Source organism: Balaenoptera physalus, assembly GCF_965194825.1.
Source record: "Balaenoptera physalus genome assembly, chromosome: 10".
Taxonomy (NCBI): Eukaryota; Metazoa; Chordata; class Mammalia; order Artiodactyla; family Balaenopteridae; genus Balaenoptera; species Balaenoptera physalus.
The window spans coordinates 63142698-63167821 of record NC_138889.1 but is presented as its reverse complement, the minus strand read 5'-3'; the positions used below and the strand labels follow the sequence as shown (position 1 = coordinate 63167821).

The 25124-nt window shown below is 44.8% G+C and overlaps 1 protein-coding gene across 6 annotated transcripts in view; it reads right to left on the bottom strand.

Moving 5' to 3' along the window:
* NUMA1 (nuclear mitotic apparatus protein 1) overlaps positions 1-25124 on the bottom strand; it is a 74832-nt gene that overhangs the window by 23733 nt on the left and 25975 nt on the right. For 2 of the 6 annotated variants that reach the window (XM_082411349.1, XM_082411352.1), the window contains exons 2-3: positions 6941-7014; positions 1951-2036 (exon numbers count right to left, since the gene is read on the bottom strand). In XM_082411349.1, the coding sequence (XP_082267475.1) occupies positions 1951-2036; positions 6941-6982 (128 nt within the window). In that variant the 5' untranslated portion in view covers positions 6983-7014. Of the gene's footprint in view, positions 1-1950; positions 2037-6940; positions 7015-12414; positions 12596-12907; positions 13170-13254; positions 13388-25124 lie in introns of those variants that run through there. The other 4 variants (XM_082411351.1, XM_082411350.1, XM_082411353.1 and 1 more) reach the window with 4 other exon arrangements.

Genomic DNA, 25124 nt, shown 5'->3' with positions numbered 1-25124 from the left:
AATTTAGGAAATTCTACAGGATCAAAAAAAAAAAAAAAGGAGTGGGGTATGGAGGTAGAAATAGGTAGGAAACAAGATTGGGAGGGCCCCTGATGAAAGCTCTGAATACCAAGCTGCAGATTATAGATTTCAACCTCCTGGCAAGGAAGAGTCGCTGAGGCCCATCAGCTGTGGAGCATCACAATGAAAGCCCTGAGATCACATGCACAGGAATACCCTGGAATAAGGACAGTTTAGAGAAGACCGAAGTCTCAAGGCCCTGGTATGGAGAATGAGGCAGAGAAAGGGATGTGAGAAATCTTCTAAAGGACACACTGAGAGGATGGTGACCGATTAGAAATCAGAGCCCAGGTGAAGGAGGAATTCAAGATGATGTTGAAATGGCCTGTCTGGGCAACTGGGAAAGAAAATGGGAGTGTCCAGGAATTCCCTGGCGGTCCAGTGGTTAGGACTCGGCACTTTCACTGCCAGGGCCCGGATTCTATCCTTGGTCAGGGAACTAAGAACCCTTAAGCTGCGCAGTGCGGCAGGAAAAAAAAAAGAAAGAAAAGAAAAGAAAATGGTAGTGTCTGTACCAAAATAAGAATACAGTGACTTCTTTCACTAAGGTAGGTGGGCTGCTTAGAGCCACAGGGACTTCTAAGAAATCATACTGGACACCCCATTATCAATATAAATCTCAAAAGATTAAAAAAAAAAAACCACTCTAGCAAACCCATCTGTCATGGGGGCACTCAGCTCCACTAGACTTTGCTGATAGAGAATATCAACTACATTTTCATTCACTCATTTTCACCAACAAACATTAATTAAAACCTAATCACTGCACTGTCCTAAGCTAGGTATGGAGGACCCGAAGATGAATTAGACCCAGATCCTGCCTTTGACGAGCTCAGTTCTACCTTCTTTCCCTGTCAATGAGCTGCTGCCGATGAACCAGTTTCACAGAGATGCTGAATCCCTGACACCAGTTCCTACCTGCTGTGTGTGGAACACAACACCCTCAACACTTCAGATCTTGGTCTGAGGGACCCCCCGTCTATTGTGCTTCCCTTTAAACAGGGAGGGTCAGTCCTCTCCATTGTCCCCCCAGTTCCTTATATCATGGCTGGCCTCTACTTTTGCCCATAGCACAAAGAAGTAAGGAGTTTGTCAGTTTTGCCCTTCATAATTGCTAAAAGTTGAGGATACAGGAAAAAGGGTGAACCATATGAGCTTTAAAAAGATAAATGTAGGTTACAGCTTGACCCGTCTTTGCTGGGTTCCAGAAAGGTAAGATATGAGGAGGCCCCACTCCACTCATTTCCCAGATAACTGTGAAGTTCAAAGGAAATGTGCTAAAGACACGGATATAAAATGAAAAGGCCTAAACTAAAATCCTGGCTACATGACAACAAGCAGCTTATCTAATGCTAATCGACCTCACAAAGCAAGTTAATGAGGCAGGTGAAAACCCCGGGAATGCTATATAATGGGTTAGAGAGGGGCATGTCTGTGCTGTGCTAACAAGTTAAGAGATTTTTAGGCGCTGCTTACTTCCCTCAAGTTTAAAAGCTTCCCCTTTCTTCTTCCTGGGCCTACAGGTTGCAAAGAGGGCTTGTGAGATAAGGATGAGTCACGAAAAAAGGGCTGTAGAAGATCCCCGTTAAGACGGAGCCCCAGAGCAGGCTCCCAGAACACTGTGAGAACACGGAGACTTGGAGGCTCTTCTGCGAAAGAGTGAGGAAGCCTTAGGATGGGACAAGAGTGAAACCTCTCTCATAAAGACACACAGTGACTGGAGAACGAGGTCAATGTGTTCTTGCCTCTGGGGCCCACACTGGCTTAGACATCCCAGTCCTGCGGTGCTTTCTGGTCACAGCTGTCAACAAGGAAAGGAAACAAATGCAGTCCCCACCCCAGCACGCAGCTTCACGTGAGAGGCTGGAGAGGGATGTGGCACAAACTCACATGCTGTCAATGATCCTGAGGAAGACGCTGCAGTCCTGGAGCTGCAGCACAGCCTCCACAGGGTCAGCCACGTGTAGACTGTTCACCTGCGAGGCAAAGGGAAGAGCCTGGTGAAGCCGTCATAAGTGCAAGAAGCCCCGGTGGGGGGGGGGGGGCGTTCCACTCCCTTCCCCAGGTGTTAACAATTCTGTTTGTTCCAACTGTCTATAGCTGTAACTAAAGGAATGAGAGAACAGGTGATTCTAGGACTTTTAACTTCCAACTCATCCACTAACAGCCACCTGAATGCCACCATCAGAGTCCTTCCTTTGGCTTCCACTAAATAAGAGCTTAAATTCTCCCAGAATGTTCCAGCACTTGGAGTGTACTTTAAATATAATTAGGCATAAAATGGTTCTACAAGAGTACTGATAGTCTCTAGAAGAAAATCGTACCACCATTGCCTCTGGAGAGAGGAACTTGATGGCTGGGAGTTGAGGTAGGAAAAAGGCTTTTTATACTATAGCCCTTTGTATCTCTTGAATGGTTACATTATAAACCTTTGTAGCTCAAATTTTTATATTACAGCCCTTTGTATATCTTGAATTTTATAGCTCTTGAAATTTGAATTTTGCGTCTACTCAAAATTTAAATTATATACTACGTATATTTTATATACTCCCACACAGATATAAAATCTTGTGATTGATGCATTTTAAAATTCTTTCCAGACATGAAACTTCAGCTGAGGCAGGGAGAAATGATGAGGGAACAAGATAATAATAAGGAGGGAGGAAGGGAAAGAAAAGCTAGGAACCCCAAAGAAAAACTTGTCAATTCTGATCCAATGGCCTCTCCCTTTCCTTGCCTTCAGGCAGACATTCATCTAAATCAGTCTTTCCCACTAGAAAGTTCACCAGCAGTCACATGCAAATGAATCAGGTACACAGGTTATTCAACAAGCATATATGGTTGATTTCTACAGGAAAACCTCATGAATTCCGCAGGTACCAAGTTCAGAAGCCCGGGCTGAAGTTCACCTTTGTAGTACCTTATTAGGAAGGAAGGGTCTGCTAAGTCAATCAATCACATATGCAAGACTGAGGGAGAAGGGAGACTTATCCTGCTTTACAAGTTATTTTTAAAAACTTCAGCATAGTGGTTATGCACAAACGAGTAGATTCTATTTATAAATGTGCTCTTTATTTTTTTTAATTGAAGTATAGCTGATTTACAATATCCTGTTAGTTTCATAGTGATTCAGTATTTTTGCAGATTATCCTTCATTATAGGTTATTACAAGATAATGGGTATAATTCCCTGTGCTATACCATATACCCTTGTTGCTTATCTATTTATGTGTAGTAGTTTTGTATCTGTTAATCGCTTACCCCTAATGTGTCCCTCCCACTTAAATGTGCTCTTCAACAGGCACTGGGCTGGGGGCTCCCAGACAAGGATTTTTGAGTCCAGCTCCTCCACTAACTTGCCAGGAACCTTTGATATCAACTTTGTTTCTTTCTGTGACTGTTTTCTCACTTGACAAACTTATCTACCTTAAAGGACCAGTGTGTGTTCAAATGGGATTGTGAATGCAAGAACACATTACGAAATAAAAGTACTAAATGCAAAGCACTATTATGGTTATGAAGTAGATCCAGCAACACTTCTACTTCTTAGCAGTTAAATTAGCTGACTGCACTGGAGGATCATGAGGATTAAAAAAAAAAAATCTGTGATTCAGCTACAGAAATGATAGTACTTATTTCCATTTAATAATTTTATATTACAAAAACTTCTAGATAAATCTAAATTAAAATAGGTTGAGGGACTTCCCTGGTGGCGCAGTGGTTAAGAATCCACCTGCCAATGCAGGGGACATGGGTTCGAGCCCTGGTCCGGGAAGATCCCACATGCCGCGGAGCAACTAAGCCCGTGCGCCACAACTACTGAGCCTGCACTCTAGACCTCGCAAGCCATAACTACTAAGCCCACGTGCACAACTACTAAGCCCGCGCGCCTAGAGCCCGTGCTCCGCAACGAGAGAAGCCACCGCAATGAGAAGCCCGCGCACCACAACGAAGAGTAGCCCCTGCTCGCTGCCAACCAGAGAAAGCCTGCGCGCAGCAACAAAGACCCAACACAGCCAAAAATAAATAAATTTACTAAAAATTTTTTTAAAAAATAGGTTGAAAGTAAAAAAAAATTTTAAGTGCAGAATATAAAATACGACCTCTCACTGGACTCTTAAAGATAATAATTTATACCACCTTTGGGGGGGTGCTTAATCTAATTAGAAAAGGCCAGTGTGAATTTTCTAGGAAGACTGAATATTCCAGGCCAAGGTCCCTTTCTACCTGCTGAAAATGAAGAGACTGCACGACTTAAGCATCCAAAAACCATCTTCTTTTAATATCTGCAATCTAGGTAAAACAGTCAAGGGCTGTGAATGCTCGTTCGCTAACAAGATTGAAAAAAATCGTACCAGTTAGCTGATTTAAAGTCACTTAAGGAATCTGGATTCATCTCATACCAATTAAGTAATAATCCAGCGATAGTTTCTTTCATGGATATAAAAATGTATTTTCTTCCTATGCATTATTTTGCTCTCAAATGATAAATCATTTAAAAGTTGAAGAAGTGAAGAAGCTCCTTTATCTCTAGTCAGGGTATAAAACGTGAGTGAGGACCAAGCTCACTGAAGAACTGCCTGTAAGGCTTTCCGGGTCATTTAAGGTTGCTGAATCTTTTTTTTTTTTTTAAATAAATTTATTTATTTGATTTTGGCTGTGTTGGGTCTTCGTTGCTGTACGCGGGCTTTCTCTAGTTGCGGCGAGCGGGGGCTACTCCTCGTTGCGGTGCATGGACCATTCATTGCAGTGGCTTCTCTTGTTGCGGAGCATGGGTTCTAGGGCAAGAGCGCTCAATAGCTGTGGCTCGCGGGCTCTAGAGTGCAAGCTCAGGAGTTGTGGCGCACGGGCTTAGTTGTTCTGCGGCACGTGGGATCTTCCCGGACCAGGGCTCAAACCCATGTTCCCTGCACTGGCAGGCGGATTCTTAACCACTTCGCCACCAGGGAAGTCCCAAAGGTTGTTGAATCTTAAAGTTCCCTATACTCCCTATAACAATATACTCATTATAATTGCTGGGTACAGAATAACTTCAAGCCATACTTTAAGTTAAATAAAATATAAATTTATTTTTACATTAGAAAATAAATTACTGAAAATTTGGAAAACAGAAAAACTCCACTCACTAGTATTTTAATACATGCACTTTCAGCATTTTGATATATTTCTTTCTAGTCTTTTTTCCTAAGTCGTTTTTTAAAAAAATCACAGTTGTGATTGTCATATGCGTGTGTTCTATGCCACTCTTCTCGCTACCAAGCATTATTCCATGTTGCTACAGTGTCATAACATCCACTTTAGCTGACTAACTTTTGTTTAAACTGAAAAATTATATCTAACTATATTTTAATATATTAATGCATGTTCATTGTGATTTTTGAGAAAAGTATACAAGTATCTGCTGTTAAATAAAACTAGTCTTGTGTCTGTTTCTCTCTGTAAAGGTAGCAGTCACTATAAAAACAAGCCTGGGACCAAAATAAATAAACTGATAAACTTAAAACAACGTGACTAAAGGATCCCCTAATATTCAGTTAATCTACTGAACTAGACAGAGACACAATCCAACCAGCCTTCTCCTGGGGAAGAGGAGGAAGAGATAATGTTTCTAATACAGACATAGAACACTGAAATGTAAATATAAAATATAAATATAAAACAACCATTTTAAACTGTACAACTAAAGTTTGCATCTATTTCAGAAACTGAAGACTAAGGATGCACATTTTGTACGCTAAATACATACTTCCTGACTACAGATTTGACAGTGATTAAAGACCCTGTTTTATTAAACCCCCACCCTCCTTGGAAATTAAAAATTCATTTCCTTTAAAGATTCTATAATTCTTTCTTGAAGTTGACTCTTTAATTGGCCCTGATTGGTCAATAGTCAGGGTGACTACTAAAATACCCTTTATCAAATAGCATACCCAGGCAATATTTTATTTATTTATTTATTTATTTATTTATTTTTTGGCTGCTCTGTGCAGCATGCAGAATCTTAGTTCCCCAACCAGGGATCAAACCCGTGCTGCCGGCAGTGGAAGTGCAGAGTCTTAACCACTGCACTGCCCGGGAAGTCCCCCAGGCAATACTTTAATATTTAAGTGCTTTTTACAGACATTATCTTATTATCCTCACAATAATTATTATTATTTTATTTTTAGAATATATTAAAAAAAATTTTTTTTCTTTCCATTTTAAAAATGAGGTGCTGAGAGACTAAGTAACTTGTCTTGGGTCACACAGGCTAGAGCAATGATTCTAAGCTGGGCTGTCTGACTCTAAGGCCCACGCGTGTCATCGTTACACTCCGTGGCCTCTTCTGTTTCTCTGTAGTTCCCAATGCTCAGCATTATTTTTTCATTTGCCATTGTCTTTGGCAGAAGTATATTTAAAGACCTAGCAGAAGAATTTTGGTGAAGTAATCAAGAAGGCACCAAGAGGACAATGGAAGCTCACAGGAACATGGTAAGGAGAGCCAGGAGAACCTTGCCCTGAGATTAAAGGCCTTTCAAGACCAAAGTCCCTACACGCCACTGAAATTCAGTGTCAACGCTTTTTCAGAAACATGCACAAGGAAATGCACAAAAAATGGGTTTCCATGCTGCTCTGCAGCCACCCTTCCCATGACCAAAAAGGAATAATATACCTCAGAGAAGCCTTTTCTAAGCTACACAAGTTGTGGATCACATGTCAGCAGCAACATCACTGAAAATAATAAAAGTTAAAAACTAAGGGGAAAGGCAAAGGAAAACTGTATTTCCTTTGTCTGGAGAGGAGAAGACTCTACATAGCCCTGACTCCTAGAAAACTCCTTTCTCACCTCTCCCAAGCCTCCTGGAAAAGTTTGGCATACAAAGGAGAGGAAGACCACTCACCCAAGAGAGGAGTGCAGCTGCCCGGGTGGCATGGAGCGTCATCTTGCTGAAACCAGACGGTCACCCCGATGCACCTGGAACCCAACAGAAGAGGCAGTACAGTTAATTATATCAGATATCCACGATGAAGGAAGAGGGGGGAAATGGTTTCACTTACCGGCTGTGAACACTTAAATAAGTCACTCTTCACTTGGCACTTAATCTACCAAGGGACCATGGGAGTTTTTAGAAAGCTCAGAGTACACATCAAAATTACTATAAAACTTACTGTGTCACAGCTGACAATAAAGAACCCTGCATTTAATTCAATGTCCACAAGCTCTACACACAATCTCTCTGTCTCTTAGAAAATACAACATTCAAAGCTGGACTTCAACCCTACTCTTTGGGATGTGGTGCCCTTAAAACATGGAACAAACATGGTTTTTCAGACACACCTAGGTGTGAATGTTGATTCCATGTGACCATGGTCTTGTGACCTTGTACAAGTAGCATAACTTCTTTTAGTCTCAGTTTCCTCATCTGCAAAATGGGACCTGCAAAAACCTCTCTGGGTTACTGTGATGCTTCAAGATAAAGCAAACAGCACAGTACCTGGCACACAGTAGGTATTCAATAAATGATCACTGTTCTTAAGCAAAAAGGTTGATTTCTGGCTCTTTCTGCAGGTCCCCAAAGTCTACCTAATAAACAATAACCAAGTCCTTGGGGGAAACCACTTCAAATTCTGGATTTTTATATCTCCCACAAAAATGTCAAAGACGTATTTCAAATGGGAGACTGGAAATGGGAGACTGGATGAAGCCAAATCCAATTCTGGCGAGATCCCATGGGACATTTAATGAAAGATTAGGTACTGGTCCTGGTATTCTTACACCAATTTCCCTTCCCAGTGGGAATCAGCCATCTGCCTGCTAACCTGCTCAAGAGACCACGGACATGGTGACTAAATATTCCCCAACACCTCTTAGCAGGCCCCCATAATTCCCACAAATCTTCCTGGGAGTAATCAGCCCCACCACCTGCCTCCTACTGCCACAGGTGTGCTAAGTTTGTCACTACTCCAGTAGAAGAAGGAACAAGAGTGGTAAGAGCTGCATCACCTATAACTCTCCCCACATATCAGCATCTCCAAGATGTGGGTTCTGTGGAACCAACGTTTGCTAAGTACTTTCTGAATACAAAGTGCTGGGGATAAGAAAGACACCATTCTTGTCCATAAAGTGCTCACTGTCTAATAGGGGAAAGAGATACATAAATCTAATAATCCACTACCCATCATCTCTTGAAGCCTTCCTATGCAAGTGTACTCTGCTTTATCAACCAACCAAAAAGGTTATTTTCTTAATCCTTACATATGTTCATCCTGTGCTGGAAGCTTCGTGGGAAATGGGAGACAATGACATGGTCCCTGCTTTGAGGGGCTTACAGCATGGTGAGGAGTAAAGTTAAACATACAAGAAGTGGACTTCCCAGGGCTTCCCTGGTGGTGCAGTGCTTAAGAATCCACCTGCCAATGCAGGAGGCACGGGTTCAAGCCCTGGTCCGGGAAGATCCCACATGCCGCAGAACAACTAAGACCATGCGCCACAACTACTGAGCCTGCGCTCTAGAGCCCATGAGCCACAACTATTGAGCCCATGTGCCACAACTACTGAAGCCTGCATGCCTAGAGCCCATGCTCCCTGCAAGAGAAGCCACCACAATGAGAAGCCTGCACACCACAACGAAGAGTAGCCCCCGCTCGCCACAACAAGAGAAAAGCCTGCGTGCCGCAACGAAGACCCAACGCGGCCAAAAATAAAATAAAATAAATTTATTTAAAAAAAAAAAGAAGCGACTTCCCTGGTGGCGCAGTGGTTAAGAATCCGCCTGCCAATGCAGGGGACACCGGTTCGAGCCCTCGTCTAGGAAGATCCCACATGCCACTGAGCAACTAAGCCCGTGCACCACAACTACTGAGCCTGCACTCTACAGCCTGCGAGCAACAACTACTGAAGCCCACGCATGTGCCTAGAGCCCGTGCTCCAAAACAAGGGAAGCCACTGCAATGAGAAGCCCACGCACCGCAAGGAAGAGTAGCCCCTGCTCACCGCAGCTAGAGAAAGCCCGTGGGCAGCAACGAAGACCCAACGCAGCCAAAAATAAAATAATTTTAAAAAACATACGAGAAGCATGAAATAATAGAAGAAAATAATTAAATGCTTAATATAACTAAATGCTAATTATAATTAATTGCTTCCTGACCCTTCAAAACCCAACGTGATTCCACCTGTCATACAAACATCACAGTCTTGGAAATGAGCCAATTCACCTAGGCTTTGGCAAAAGCAAGTGAAGTGATTAAGGGAGTTCTCAGGACGGCAGAGAAGCTAAGGGGCCTATGTTTTCCTCAGTTTTGGATGATTTTCATCCAGCATGGCCTATCTGTGGGCACTGACTGCCTTGCTCCCTAGGTAGGATGAAGGCAGATAAGTCTCAACTACTGCACTGCAAAAAGGCTTTTCTGGTGGTTGGCCAACCTAAAGTTAGAAGGACCATGCTTGGCCCTTGGAGTGAGGGCAGAAATGTCCAGATGCTCTACTGGGGCTTCTTTAGGGGCGCCGGGGCGGGGGGGGGAGAAAAAAGGTCTGAGCAACTCAGGAACAAGGGAAATGAGGCCCAGATCACCTCCCTGTCATCCCCACTGCTGCCTCTAGACTCGCTATCCTTTTGGTGAGGCCCAAAACTTCAGTCAAATTTTATTTGCAACCGGAGGTAGATCTTGCCCCCTCTGAGAGATTCCACAGCTGTGTTGCTAAAAATGACCTGACCAACCTCTTCCCTTTATCTCAGAGGCAAAACATACAACCCTTATGTCCTCCCAGGGGAGCCTGTCTAAAACTGGTGTCAAGGCCAAATGCCTTCTTCTGTGCTCCACAGGCACAGGAACAGGCAGAATCCAATACTCAACATGAGGCAAGACCTTATCAGCTCAAATCCCATAGAGGGGCACTTTCTCAGAGACAGGACACTTTTAGGGCTTTTAGGGCAGCCCAGCCCTTCACTCTTCTCCAGGTAATGAATGACTGAAGCCAGTGGCACAGCTAGTCCTCGGCACTGGGACTACAACTTTAAGCAGGCCTTGGCTTGGAACCTAGGGCGCCCAGCCAGAGCACCATCCTCCACACCCTCCCCCTGAAATCTGAGGCAGGCCCCACCCAGAAGACTGGGTGATGGTGACTGAAAAACAGATCCCCGCAACTGTAGCCTGGAACCATTTCACACAAGGGTCTGCTAAAATTCACCCCCAACTGAAACAGGCAACTCCTCATCCCCACCACCCCTGATCAACAAACAAAATCTCAAAATGCAGGCCCTCTGTGGACACGTTCAGAGTTCCTACCTACCTCTTTCTTTGAAAAGAAGTGCCCCATAAGAGAAGGCACCCTCTCTTTTCTCTGGGCTCAAGAAGGAACCAAGACACAGAAGCAGCTGCCTTATAAACTAAAGGCCTTGCATCCTCTTTACATTTTCAAATCTGACATAATATAACTCCCTCACATCAGGATCAATTCCCACATTTACAGTAATCCCTCTATGTTTCCAGAGAAGATATATCAGGACAAGGAACTTGATACTCAAGAGATACGCTGGCACCTGGCCTGTACCCTCTCTGGGTCTTAAAGAGTTAAAACCTAGTCCTGGTTTCGTACCAGGGCTGAAGCTAATGCAAACCACCTGCTCAGATGCAAGGACCAGGACTGGAGGGTCAGGTTGCTGAGCTCTGGGGTCTGTTCTGGAAAAGCTTCAGTTTTAAGGGTTGACCAAGTGATAGGCCAAAGGCCAGAGGTCTGAGTTGTGGCAGCACTGCTCTCCTTACTCCCCGCCCCTCAACTTGGGTGCCAGCTCCTTTTGAGACCACCTCTTAGCCACTTACTGACCTCCTAAACACCAGCCCTACCCCAAGATAACACCAAAGTAATCTTTGGTCTCAGAGAGCTGTAGAACTATACTGATCACTCAGCCCACGGGCCCTTACCTCCCTCATTCTTTCAGGTGCTAACTCCCATTCCCAGAATTTCAGGACCCAAAGCCCACACAAACTCTCACCTCAAAGGTTCCTGCCCTAAGACCCACCCCCTCTCTACGGTGGGTTCCAAAGGCTCACAGGCTCACAACTCATAAGGGAAATGGCTTTCCCAATTCTGTGCCCACGTTCAATAGCAAGATTTACCACTGCTTACCCAAACAGCCTGCCTGCCTGTAGCCATAAGCATTCCAAGCTCTGTATACCTTTCTAAAAGGGATACCACCACCATCTGAGAGACCGCCCCATCCAAAGAGTGAACACCCTAACCTTGAGGGCGTTCTCCTCTGACAGGTGAGGAGGCACAGTCAAGCAAGCACTCAGACCTCATCTGGTAGGTTACCCCAGAGCAGCCCAACAAAGGGCAAGCCATGTCATCACTGGCTAACTTGTCATAAGTAACAGGACAGGAAATATCTTGCTGGTACATCCCCTGGCTCCGAGGAGGTAGGGCCCAAGGACCAGCAGCTCCAAGAGAAGCCAAGGAAGGAAAAACACAATCCTTTTCAACCCCTGGGGACCTGGGGAGTTCTGAGCAGGATGTCTTGTGCAAGTCCAAAGAGGTTTTCTGCACCCCTGAGGTCAGGGCAAACCAGCTTGCTGGATGTATTCCCTGAGCCCTCTCAGGGGCTCACTGTGGACTCAGGCCTCCCCCTCTTCACCCAGACCATCCCCTCTGTGTAGCCTAGAATTTGGCCCAGAGTCCTGGTGAGGAACACGAGAAGAAGTGCAAGGGAAACCAAGGTTTCCCTGGTTTCTTCCAAGTGGCTTACTGTTATCGCCCTTCCCCCCATGCTCTGGAGGGTCCGGATCAGAAGGCCGTGGGCACAAGGGCTGCAATCATGAACCAGATCTGGGGCGTAGAGCCACAGACTACACACGCACACCCAAGTTCACTCCAGCAGTTCATCAGCACCTGCCCCACTGCTATATTCACACCCCCCCCCGCCCCCGTCCCTACCGGCTGACGAAATGAACCTTTTCCACTCCCCACCACTGCGTACACACCCAGGCCTCTCTCGGGAATGGAGACGCTCCCCCGAGCTGTCTACAGCTCAACGTGCAGGCGCACACGCTTTCCCCCCTCTGAACAAAAACACGCTGACATCTACGCGAGGGTTGAAGAAAGCAACCCTTTGCTCTGAAAGGCGCCAACTCCCGGATGTTGGCAAGCTCTGCTCCCAGCGCCTGTTTCAGACTGTTTACTTGCTCTCCCTCTCCTCTCCCTCCCCTTCAAGGATGGCGCAGGAAAGGGAGGTGAAGAGGGGAGTCCACCGCACCCCCTCCTCCATGTTTGAACAAAAACCCAGAGAAACAGTGAGGGAGAGAAAGTCTCAGCGTGGGGGTGGGGGTGGGGGTGGGGGTGGGGGTGGGGGTGGGGGTGGGGTGGGGGGGGTGGCCTTACCAGACTCCCAAAGCCACACGTATCTACAGGTTCTAATCCGCCATTAGCACTTAAATCTTGAAAGGAGAGGAGGAAGGGGGGGGTCTAGTGGAAAGTAACCCCACACACAAAAGAAAAGTTGTTGGTTTTCTTCTCAGCCTGGCAGGAGCGATCTTCCTGGCTGACAGCCAGAAGTGCGTCACAACCAGGAGTCTGCTTTCTTTAAAGGCGCAGCAAGCTTCCGCGATCCGGGAGCGCAGGCGAAGCAGGGAACTCTCAGCGAGGGGGGGAGGGGCGGCAGTCGGGGGCAAGGAGGAGGGGGCCCTGGAGCACTGGAGAGGTGGGGCTGCTAAGGCTTCGCCCGCAAACAAGAGACTAGGGCTCATGGGGGGGTGGGGTGCGGGTGGGGGAGGAGCCGGCAGACAAAAGTACTGAACTGAAACAGTGGCGAGAGCCAAAGCAAATTGTGGCGTAAACACACAAAACACACCTCACAGCGGCCTGCCTGACAAACCTGATATCCCCCGGACACTCCCCCTTTGCGCTCTTAAGACAGCAGTGACAGCCTGTCCATCTCTGGCCAGCAGCGGAAGGGCAGGCCACGAGCTGCCCTGATGATTAGATCAGCCCTGCCTGGCGGCGAGCAGGGCAGGGAGGAAGACCCGGGAACAGAGGCTTTGGAGAGCAAGACGCAAGCCCTTTTAAACGGGGGCAGCTTCCTGCCGGCTCCAGGGAGCGCTGCGTCTCTAAGCACACAGGCCCCTCGCACACAAAGCAACGGCCTCCTTACGCGGGCGCCGCCTGCCCTGGGACATAGCCGCCCCCGAGCCCGTTCCCCGAGGGAATTTCTCTAGCCCGTACCTTCTGCGTGGCTTGGCCAGGCTGCTGCGCTGCGCCCGCTCCTCCCCCTCGGCCACCCAAACAAGGAGCCCGGGCAGACTGCGGCCCTGGAGCGCAGGCCTGCGCTGTCGTGACTGCGTGCTATTGTCGACTGCGGAATGGCCGCCAAAATCCCAGCTGTGCTGCCAGAACCTAATCCCCTGTTCCGCTGAGCATTCGTGGGGAGGGGCTGAGGGGCCAAGGCACGGGACCTAGTACGGCAGGCACTGGCTGAAGCCCCTTAACACACACAGGCACTGGGAACCAGCGCCGGCATGGCCGAAAAGAAAAGATGTCTGACTCTTAGAAAACAAAACCACCGCGTTTACACCCATTAAACAGTGACCCCGACCAAGACCGCGAGAGAAGGCCACCAGTCATCAGGAAGCCCCTCATCTTCCACTTACACCACAAACATTTATTAAGCACCTACTGTACAAAAGGTACTGCTGGAGGACATTTTAGAGAGCATACAAAGGTGAATTAAACCCAGCATCTATGCTAAGGTGGATTATAATTCTAAGAAATGTGACTTGAAATTGTATTTCAAGACAGCATGTGCTAACTCTCACGAAAAGATACAAAAATTCTAACCAGTTGAGACTAGGGAAGGACTAAAAACTAAGTGATATTTTAATCTGGATCTTAAAACACATAGGTAGAACTTGCCCAGATGGAAATGGAGAGAGAAGTAAGGAAGAAGGGAAAGCAGAAAGAAGGTGTGGAAGTAGTGGAGGAACAGACTTGAAGGGGGAATTGGGGTAAGAGTTGGAGAATCTTAAACTTCAAGAAATCGAATTAAAATCTGGACGTTTATTTTGTTGTTTGTTTTTAGCATAGAGATGTGGTGTGATGAGAAGTGTGCTATGAGATATTATTCTGGTATATAAATGAATGAGACTAGCAGCAGGGAGGTGGGTCACAAGGCTGCCACAACAGGCAGGAGACAGGTGATAAGGACATGGGGGGGTAAGGTAAGAGAAAGTGCAAAGAAGGGGAATGAGAGACACGGTGGAGACAGGATGAAGAGAAGGGAATGACTGGAAGCAGAGGAAGGAATTATAAAAAAGAAAGTGGGAGGGATGGCGGGGAGGACAGAGAGGCCATATATAGAATTAAAATAAGTGTAAAAATGCTAGGGATCATGTTAGAACAAGAGAGAAAACAAGGTGCAATAAATAGCAGCTAATGCTTACTGAGTACATACTATGTGCCAAGCACTGTTCTGCTGGCCTAATGTGTGTTAACTCATCAATCTGAAAAACTCCCTTCGTAAAGTAGATACTATTATCACTCATCTTTACAGTGAAGAAACTGAGCCACAGAGATAAAATAATTTGCCCAAGATCACACAGCTCATGAATGGCAGGACTCTGATACCACTTGCTGCTCTGTCACCCTGGCAAGTGACCTCTGAGTCTCAGTATTCCTATTTGTAAAACAAGGATAAAGATACTCATAATATTGTGATGAGGATTAAATAACATCTATAAGATGCCCAACACACTGGCTAGCATATAAGGCACAGGGTGGTACTTAACAAAGGTTAATTCCTACTTAGGCATTTTGGCCCCTTGTCACCAAGGTGTCCAAGCAGAAGTTGGCTCACCATTTGTCAGGGAAGCTGGTGGGGTGCTCCTCCCTGAAAGAGATTAGAGCCTCAGGATGCTTGTTTTCTTCCATCAGTCTGCCTCTATGGATTTTACTTTAAGGGCAGCTTAAACGTCAGCACCTCAAATATTAACGGATAACGGTGGTTATCTTGGGGAAGAGTTAGATTGTAGGGGACTTTCTACAATATATGTTTCTTTTTATGTTTGAATTTAATTTTAATAACCATGTATTACATTGGTGATCAGAAAAATGTGTCTATATTCTGCATTTGTCACTTGTACTGATTTAACTGTATATGCAGGGAAGTCTTGTTTTCACATCTAGAATGTAAATTCCTCAAGGGCATAACCAGTTCCATCTCTCTATGATCCCCCATAGTACCTAGCACACTAGGGCTCCTTGAATCTGTTCCATTGAACTACATCTGGATGGAAGGTTTCCAAACTCAGCCTTCTGGCCACCAGAGAACGACCGTGGTGAGTGGTGGAGATACTGTGGAGGGGGTCAGACCAAGGTCCATTGCTGCAGAGACCTCCCATGCCCCCGCTTCTTCTCCCAGGCAGGCCCTGTATCCTATTCCTATGGTATCACTTGCAGTCTGTGGTTAGCAATCGCTATTGGTATTCAAAGATGCACCAAGAAAGTAAAGGCAAAGCAAAAAACAAAGCTTTTATAGAAAAGCAAAGTGGCAAACATAATTTAATGACAGGCACGGTCAACACTCCAAAAAAGGTATGAGGTGAAAATAGGAGGCAGGCCTGCTAAAATCACCCTGGCCACATCTGGCACTGTGTCAGCCCTGCTGCTCCCTAGCACATGAAAGAATTGATACTGTGTCTCAAAAGAATACAAGAGGTTCTCCCCCCACCCTCCCTTGGCTCTAAACTCAAGGCAACAGCTTCCAGCTGTGCAGCCTCAGAGGCTCTGAACTCTCCTCTGGAACCTGTCCACCAGAGTTGCCAAGCTTCTGGGCCTGCTCCTCAGGACAGCCCAAGGAGCCGGCGGGGGGCAGTTTCCCCAGCCTCTCCCTTCCCCACCACAGAGCCACCCTTCCCCTCCCCTCCCCTCCCATGGCAGCCAGCCTTCGGAACTTCCCCACCCCTCCTCCCAGCCTAGCCAGGCAATAGGCAGGCCACATGGCTCCTGCTGGATTCCACAGCCCCTGCTCACTGTCCAAAAGACTAAAAGGGATAAGAGTGGTAAAACCATTTTTAAAAGAAAGAGAGAGTGAAAGAAAAAGGAAGAAGGGAAAGAAAATGACACATAACACAAAATTTGGAATAGGCTTCAGATAGAGGTTGGAGGGGGTTGGTGATGGGTGCAGAATGCACAGGGTGTTTCAAAGGGCCTGGTAATATTACATCTCCTGAGCTGGGTGGTATATGGTGTATGGGTGTTTTATTATTCTTGCTTAAAATGTGAATGTTATAATTTTTTTAAGTGTATTACAATTTTTATAAGTTTAAACAGAAGATGGGAAGGGAGAGATTCCCCTGAGATAGCTCTGGAATGGGTGGTTCTTAATACAAATAATTTGCCTGGCATTCAAGGCCCTCTATGACCTGACCCCGGTCTTACCTTCCAGAGTCATTTACTGCCCTTACCCAAACCCTCCACCCTGCCTGACTGGTCTTCTCACTATCTTCTGAAGTCCCTCTGAACCTCCTACCTCAGCCTACCAGCCTGGAAGGGAAGCTTTCACCGTAGGAAGCTGTAGGCTAAGGGCCAATGAGAGCCTCTCTCTCAGTCCCTACAGGCCCTCCCATGAGGAAAGCTGGCAGGAAAAAATTCTTAGGGATCCATTACCCTATGCAATGCCTTCTAGTCCCTCTTCTGCCACTTAAGGTCCTAGCATAATAAATACATAAAGACTATCATTATTGTTGCTGTTACTGTTGTAATTAATAGCTAACATTTAATGAGCACTTGGTATGTGCCAGACACTATACTAAACGCTTCCGAGCTTTATTTCGTTCAATCCTCATAATAACCCAGTGACATAATAACCCAAAATACTATGATTATCACTATTTTACTGAAAAGGAAACTGGGAGTTAGAAAGATTACATAACTTGCCTAAGGTCACAAAGAGTAAGTGTTAGAGGCAAAATTTGAGCCCACCTTGAGCCCAGGTCCCATCCTCTTACACTTACATGGTCATTTCATCTAATTCTCAGGACAATCTATAAGGTGGGTTTTATTTCTAAAGATGAGGAAATCTGAGGCTCAGGAATTAAGTGACTTAGTCACATAAGTAGTGAGTTATCTATCTGGTCTCTGCACTATTGTCTATTGCTCTTGAATAAGCAATCATTGAATAAGTAAAAAAAAGGTAGCACATTCTCAGTGGCTCAAAGAAGCCTTGTACCTCTACCTCCTAATAAAAATCAACTGTTTAATCAAAAACATTCAACAGTTCCAATTTCAAAAGTAACCACTAAAGGTTTTTTTCTGAAGATGCAATAGCTTTACAAGCATTAAAGGACAAAAACTCCTCTGAAGCAGCAAGCACAGAAGGAGAGTCTTCTACTAGAAGAGATGTTGACATATCTCAAGGGTGAGAAGCCATGGAGAAAGAAGGCTGCAGGAAATGCCATTGGCTGGAAGGAAGGACTAATATTTCAGAACCCTGACCTGGAGCTTATTTACCAGGCCTCATTCTCCCTCTCCAGAGGGTAATGGCAAAGTAATGAGGCAGTGTTGGTAAGCCTGATCTTTCTGGGGAGAAAAGCAGAGCGTAAATCAAAACACAGAGACGATTCATTACGACATCCAAGAGGCTCTACTCAGTTCTCCCTCAAGAACGTCTTTCTACAAAACGCCTAAGAGGGCTTCCCTGGTGGCGCAGTGGTTGAGAATCTGCCTGCCAATGCAGGGCACACGGGTTCGAGCCCTGGTCTGGGAAGATCCCACATGCCGCGGAGCAGCTGGGCCCATGAGCCACAATTACTGAGCCTGCGCGTCTGGAGCCTGTGCTCCACAACAAGAGAGGCCGCGATAGTGAGAGGCCCGCGCACCGCGATGAGGAGTGGCCCCCGCTTGCCGCAACTAGAGAAAGCCCATGCACAGCAACGAAGACCCAACACAGCCATAAATAAATAAATAAAATAAAATAAATAAAAAAAAAATTTAAAAGAAAAAAAAAAAGCCCTAAAAAAAAAACGCCTAAGAACCTGTTCACCCTTTTTCATCCTCACAGAGGAGCAAATCGCTCTGTCCCTAAAGGCAACATATCTAGCACAGTGTTTGCTCACAAACACAGAACTGATGATAAGAAAGGTAAAAGAAACTAAAGGAACAGTTTTAATGTAAAGATTTGCAACTCCTGGAGACAGCCTTGCTAATGATGGAAAACACACTAGGTTTGCTGTTGGAAGCCCCAGAGGTAAATTCTGTATCAGCCACAGACTGTATTTGTGGCTTTAAGCAAGGCACTTGCCCTACCTTGGGTCTCAGTAAAAGAAGGTGAGGGTCAGATCATATCTAAAGTATTTCCAAAAATTTCCCATGATTCTTTCTCCAGGACACCATTCTCAACAACAAAAATCTTGCAATAGGGCTTCCCTGGTGGAGCAGTGGTTAAGAATCCTCCTGCCAATTCAGGGGACACGGGTTCAAGCCCTGGTCCAGGAAGATCCAACGTGCCACGGAGCAACTAAGCCCGTGCGCCACAACGACTGAGCCCGCACCCTAGAGCCTACAAGCCACAACTACTGAAGCCCGTGTGCCACAACTACGGAAGTCCACGCGCCTAGAGCCCGTGCTCTGCAACAAGAGAAGCCACCGCAATGAGAAGCCCGTGCACTACAACAAAGAGTAGCCTCTGCTCACCGCAACTAGAGAAAGCCTGGGCACGGCAACGAAGACCCAACATAGCCAAAAATAAATTAATTAATTAATTTAAAAAAAAATCTTGCAATAAAATGAATTTCCTCAGAACATGGTCAAAACCTCACCAGTTAGGGCCTCCTTCCCCCCAAAATTGCAAGTCCACTAGAAACAGGCACTTTGTCATCCCACTGGGTTCCACGCCCAAAAGCGAGGCACATGTGGGTGTTTCATTAATCCTGATGAGAGGAGGAGGTCCTTGGAAACTGGAAGTACCAACTTTGCATGGGGTACAATGAAAAGTGACTGGAGCTATACTTGGCATTTAAAAGTTTCATAAATAAAAATCACAGACAGGACTTCCCTGGTGGCGCAGTGGTTAAGAATCTGCCTGCCAATGCAGGGGACACGGGTTCGAGCCTTGGTCCGGGAAGATCCCACATGCCGTGGAGCAACTAAGCCCGTGAGCCACAACTACTGAGCCTGTGTGCCACAACTACTGAAGCCTGTGCCTACAGCCTGTGTTCCGCCACAAGAGAAGCCACCGCAATGAGAAGGCCACGCACCACAACGAAGAGTAGCCCCCGCTCGCGGAAACTAGAGAAAGCCCACGCACAGCAACGAAGACCCAACGCAACCAAAAATAAATTTAAAAACAAATAAAATAAAAAATAATTTTAAAAAATAAAATAAAAGCCACAGTGAAAGTGCAATTTATAATTACATTTATCTAAACAGCCTAAAGAAAAGCAGCTTTCTATACCTGGTTAACAAATCACAGAATCTCAAGGATGAAAGAGACCTTAATGGTCTTCTAGTCCCCCCTTACATCCATGCGGGAATACACGTGACAACTTTGCTGAAGATTTCCTATCTTCTGCCTGAGACAGAAATATTTTTTTTTAATTTATTTATTTTTTTGGCTGTGTTGGGTCTTCATTGCTGTGCACGGGCTTCTCATTGCAGTGGCTTCTCTTGTTGTGGAGCACGGGCTCTAGGCACGCGGGCTTCAGTAGTTGTGGCATGCGGGCTCAGTAGTTTTGCGGCTCGTGGGCTCTAGAGGGCAGGCTCAGTAGTTGTGGCGCACAGGCTTAGTTGCTCCACGGTGGGATCTTCCTGGACCAAGGCTCGAACCCGTGTGTCCCCTGCATTGGCAGGAGGATTCTTAACCATTGCGCCACCAGGGAAGCCCGAGACAGAAATTTTACAACTTATTTGTATGCCTAAGCAAGGCCTGCCAATTTGAGACAACTTGTGATTTCAGAACATAAGCTTGGAGAACAGGGACCCTGCCCAGGAGCTGGTTTGTTTCAAATAGGCTTTAAGTAGCCACAAAACTCAGAGGACATCTCTCTCTTTTCCCTTCTCTCCCTCTCTCCCACTCTCTCTTTCTCTGTCTTCCTCTTCCTCTGTCTATCTTCCGTATCTCCACCTCCTACATAGCACTGAAACCTCTGTTTTTCTGGTTCAAATCCATTTCTCCTTCTACCACACCAGGATGACTTTCACCACTGATAGAAATGAACAAATACAAATATTAATAGGGGTTGGATTTCTGAATAGGATGCCAGATTGACTCAAGAACCAAACTTGTCAATATGTTACCAATAAGTAAAATAAATGGGACTAATGTCTAACATGGTCATGATAAAAAATAAAAAATTTTAAAAATTAAAAAACCCTAACATTTTAACAGAATTCAAGGATTTAAAGAAGGCTATGTCTCACATCTCAATTAGTCCCCCCTAAATTTAGAACACTAAAAGGCAAGCATGTTTATTACAATTTTATAACTAGGAACCTAAGCCTCAAAAAGAAGACAATACCTGCCTCAAGGTCAACCACCAAGGCTGCAGAACCAGAACGCAAGTCTAAATCCATGGCTCTCTCCAGCCTAACTCAGCTACATCCTGGACCTTTCTCATCAGCATAGCCTTTTTTTTTTTTTTTTTGGATCAAGTCATTTTATTGAGGGGCTTTGGGGGAGGGTCGAAAGGCTGGGAGGACAATGAGATCCAGCGTCCTTCTCCCAGCCAGGACCTTCGCTGCTTCACAGTCACTGAAAGAGCATAGCCTTTTATTCATACAAAGCACTTAGGAAATCCTTGTTCAAACTGTTTCTGCTATAGCTCCAGAAATGCGCAAGGCAGGAATCATCTTCTCCATCCCTAAAGATACTAAGTAACTTGAACTGCAGTCGACAAAATAACATCCCATGTCTCTGGCATCACTGAGAAGTACAAAATTCCTCACAAGCAGTTTTCCTAAAAACTTCCTCCCTTTAGGACCAAACCCTTTTTTAAAAAAACTATTTGCAATACAAAGTCTCCAAAATGCATAAGATATGTTACTCTTTACTTGTAGTTAATGAAATTTAATCAGGGACATTCAACTATAAACATGAAACAAACACCTATAAATACTGTGCTGGGGACTCAAAGATGAATTAGACAGGCTCAAGATCCTGTGTAGAAACAAACATACCTATAACTCACCTAAATATGAGCCCAAAGAACCTGGCCTTGGGTAGTGTTGAAAGGAAGGTGAGAGAACATTGGAAAGTCTAGTGGAGACCAGGAGTGACTTACTAAAGAGCACTGCGAGGCACTGAAGGGTTCTGAGCAGGAGAATGGCATACTTGTATGTGCTTTGGGAAAAGATGAATCTGGCACGACATTGAGTCCAGAGGCAGAACACAGAGTTAGGCGGAAATCGTAGTGGCAGATATAAAACTGCTGTAAAGGGCAGTAGGAACTAAAAAGAAAGGTATATTTAAAAGGCATTGCGGAGGTAGACTCCAAGCTCTTAGGATATGGGAGTGTGGGAAAGGTGGGGAGCAGAAAAAACCTCTAGCATTCTTGCTTTGGTGAAAGGCTTCAGAAGAGGAACACAGGAGGAGTTACTGTTTTACAGGAGCTGTGAGGGACTGATTAACTCAGGAAGGATGATGAGGAAAGCTTTACCAAGGAAGTAACATTTAAGTGGAGTACTTAAAGTATGAGTAGGATGAGTAGGGTTTCACCAAAAGAGAAGTTAAAAAAAAAAAAGCATTCTAGCAGGGAGAACAGCATGTGCAAAGACAGAGCTTATTACATTTGAGCAATGGCATGCAGTTTTAGGAAGGTGTAGCAGATGATGAGGCTAAGTAGTACTAAATTGTGAGGTACTTACATCACGCTAAGGAATTCAGATTTTATCCTGTAGGCGATGGGAAAGAACAAAGGTTTCTAAAGGGAAGAAGTAAAGGGGAGTAACATAGATCAGATCTATGTTCCAGTCTGTATGAAGTACAGGCTAGAATGGTGAGAAATAGGAGGAAGGCAATACAGCATAATGGCTAAGAGCATGGGGTCTGGAGTTAGACAGCCTCATTAAAATCCTGGCTCTAGAGCTTACTAGCTGTGCAAGCTTGGACTAGTTATTTAGATTCCCTGTGCTCCCAGGTTCCCCATCTGTAAAATGGGAATAAGAATAATACTTTCAGTTTTTTGGTCTGAGGCAACCCAGCACTGGAGCCTACCCGGCTTTTTGGTGGAACTGGTGGCGGACTCTGGGAGGGCTCACGCTGGGGAGTGCTTCCCAGAACTTCTGCTGCCAGTGTCCTTGTCCTCATGGTGAGCCACAGCCACCCCCCGCCTCTGCAGGGGACCCTCCAATACTAGCAGGTCCTGTTGAAGTCCTGCAGTCAAATCCCGCTAGCCTTCGAGGTCTGATTCTCTGGGAATTCCTCCTCCCGTTGCCGGACCCCCAGGTTGGGAGGCCTGGCGTGGGGCTCGGAGCCTTCGCTCCAGTGGGTATAAGTGGTATAAGTGTTCTCCAGTTTCTCTTTGGTCAATAGTAGCTGTGGAAATTTACACCCCCCATGTGCTGGAGGCTGTCAATGGGACAGATGTTCAGTTAAAATGCACTTTCTCCAGCTTTGCCCCTGTGGGTGATGCTCTAACAGTGACCTGGAATTTCCGTCTCAAGATGGGGGGTCTAAGCAGCTTGTTTTCCACTACCATGTGGATCCCTTCAGACCCATGAGTGGGCGTTTCAAGGACTGGGTGGTCTGGGATGGGAACCCTGAGCGGTATGATGTCTCCATCCTCCTCTGAAAGCTACAGTTTGATGACAATGGGACATACACCTGCCAGGTGAAGAACCCACCTGATGTTGATGGGCTGATAGGGGAGATCCAGCTCAGCGTCGTGCACACTGAAAAGAAGAAGAAAAGCTCAACCAAGAAAAAAAGGTTTCGGCTTATTTAGAAGACACAGACTAACATTATTAGATGGAAGCTGAAGATTTGCAAGAACAAAAACCCTGACATAAGTTGGAGTTAATGGAAGCTTTTCTTTGGCTTTTCCAGTTGTGACCTGTCTTCCAACCAGCTCTGCAGTATATAACCACCTAGACAAGCAACGTTCCTCTGGAGCCAGCATAGGGCCCTTCTTGAGCAGATACCACCAGACTCACACACACACAGCCCTGTTACTAAGGTTTTATTTAATTTCAGGGTACAAATATTGTATTTTTTCCAAATGCTCATTAGCTTTTATATACTAGGAAGCTACATTTTTGCCCTTAAACGCTCCTTGTGGATTATGACTTGTATACACATATATTGCCATCAAATGGGATAAAAGTCAACTTGTCTATCATAACATTTCCTTTAATATATTAGTTTCCTTAGAGCAGCATTCTTGCTACTAAAGTTAACATGTTTACTGTTTCCTTCTCACACTCTCAAAAGGTGACCTAATTCTCCCAACTGTTTTTGATTGATTAACAGAAAATTCTAAATTCAAACTGTTAAAGAACAGTTTGATTTTCATGGCTCTCCTTAAGTATGGGACACATCTTATTTTACTGAATTTCTTTCAGTACCCTAGATGGCAGGTTTTTGTTTTTGTTTGTTTTTGGTCAATTGATCCAAGGTTTACAGTAGTACAAGTCTAAACCACAGAGTAACTAGGGAAGGTTACATAAACCTTCTCTAGTAAACTAGGGAAGGTTGCTAATAGATTGACAAATGCCACCTCAAGATGAATTTTGCTTGTCACCTTTTTTCTGTGCTGTGACAAGCAATCAACAGCTCAGATCTTTCACGAGCAGTGAATGACTGTTCAGCTTACTATAGTTTTTCCCCCAATTCAATTATTTACAACAATAGAGCAAAATCTATGTTCATTTGTAGACTGGAATCATTAAGCAGTTAAATGGAAGGTTTCTGAAGGAGTATATTACAATTTAAAAATTTAGGGCTAGTGAAAAAAATCAACCCTAAATGATAATAATTTTGTATAGTGTTATACAAAGCTCTGAGAACTGGAAGAGATTATTTAAATTTTTTTCTTTTATTTATTTTTTAATTCAGTTGCTTATTTGGGGGGAGGATTTGGTGTGGGGGCAAAGAAATACCAAAACTAACAGAATGAAACCAACTTTATTATTTTTTTTCTCTTATACTAGTAGATAAAACAAACTTTATAAGTGGGTCATGGAAAGAAGAGTGCTTTTAAAAAAGTGTCTAGTCTCCCAGTGTCTTTCCAAACTTAAGCTACTGCAGCACTTACTTGGAGAAGAGAAAACATCTAAACGTTTAGGAACCTCTCCCCCTACCCCCTGCCCCCCCCCCATGTTTACAGCTTGATATTTTCAGTTTTCACCAACTAGGCTGAAGATGTTATTTCTTTTAATAAACTGGAATTTCCAAATAGTTTATCTGTACTTAAAGATGATGAATTTTGATATTTTTTCCAATACTAAAAGAAAACCTGGTATAATTTACATATGGACCTTGATTCTGAAATGCATTCCATACCTGTCATTTTGCCTTTTTTTTTTTTTTTAACATCTTTATTGAAGTATAATTGCCTTACAATGGTGTGTTAGCTTCTGCTTTATAACAAAGTGAATCAGTTATACATATACAATATGTTCCCATTTCTCTTCCCTCTTGCATCTCCCTCCCTCCCACCCTCCCCATCCCATCCCTCTAGGTGGTCACAAAGCACCGAGCTGATCTCCCTGTGCTATGCGGCTGCTTCCCACTAGTTATCTATTTTACATTTGGTAGTGTATATATGTCCATGACACTCTCTTACCCTGTCACATCTCACCCCACCCCCTCCCCATATCCTCAAGTCCATTCTCTAGTAGGTCTGTGTCTTTATTCCCGTCTTGCCACTAGGTTCTTCATGGCCTTTTTTTTTTTTTTTTTTTCCCCTTAGATTCCGTATATATGAGTTAGCATACTGTATTTGTTTTTCTCTTTCTGACTTACTTCACTCTGTATGACAGACTCTAACTCCATCCACCTCATTACAACATTTTGCCTTTTATACTGTCTAAAAAAGTACAGTTTCAGTACCCAGTTTTGAAACTAAAAATTAGATTTAAAGTCTATATTACCTTTCACATTTTCT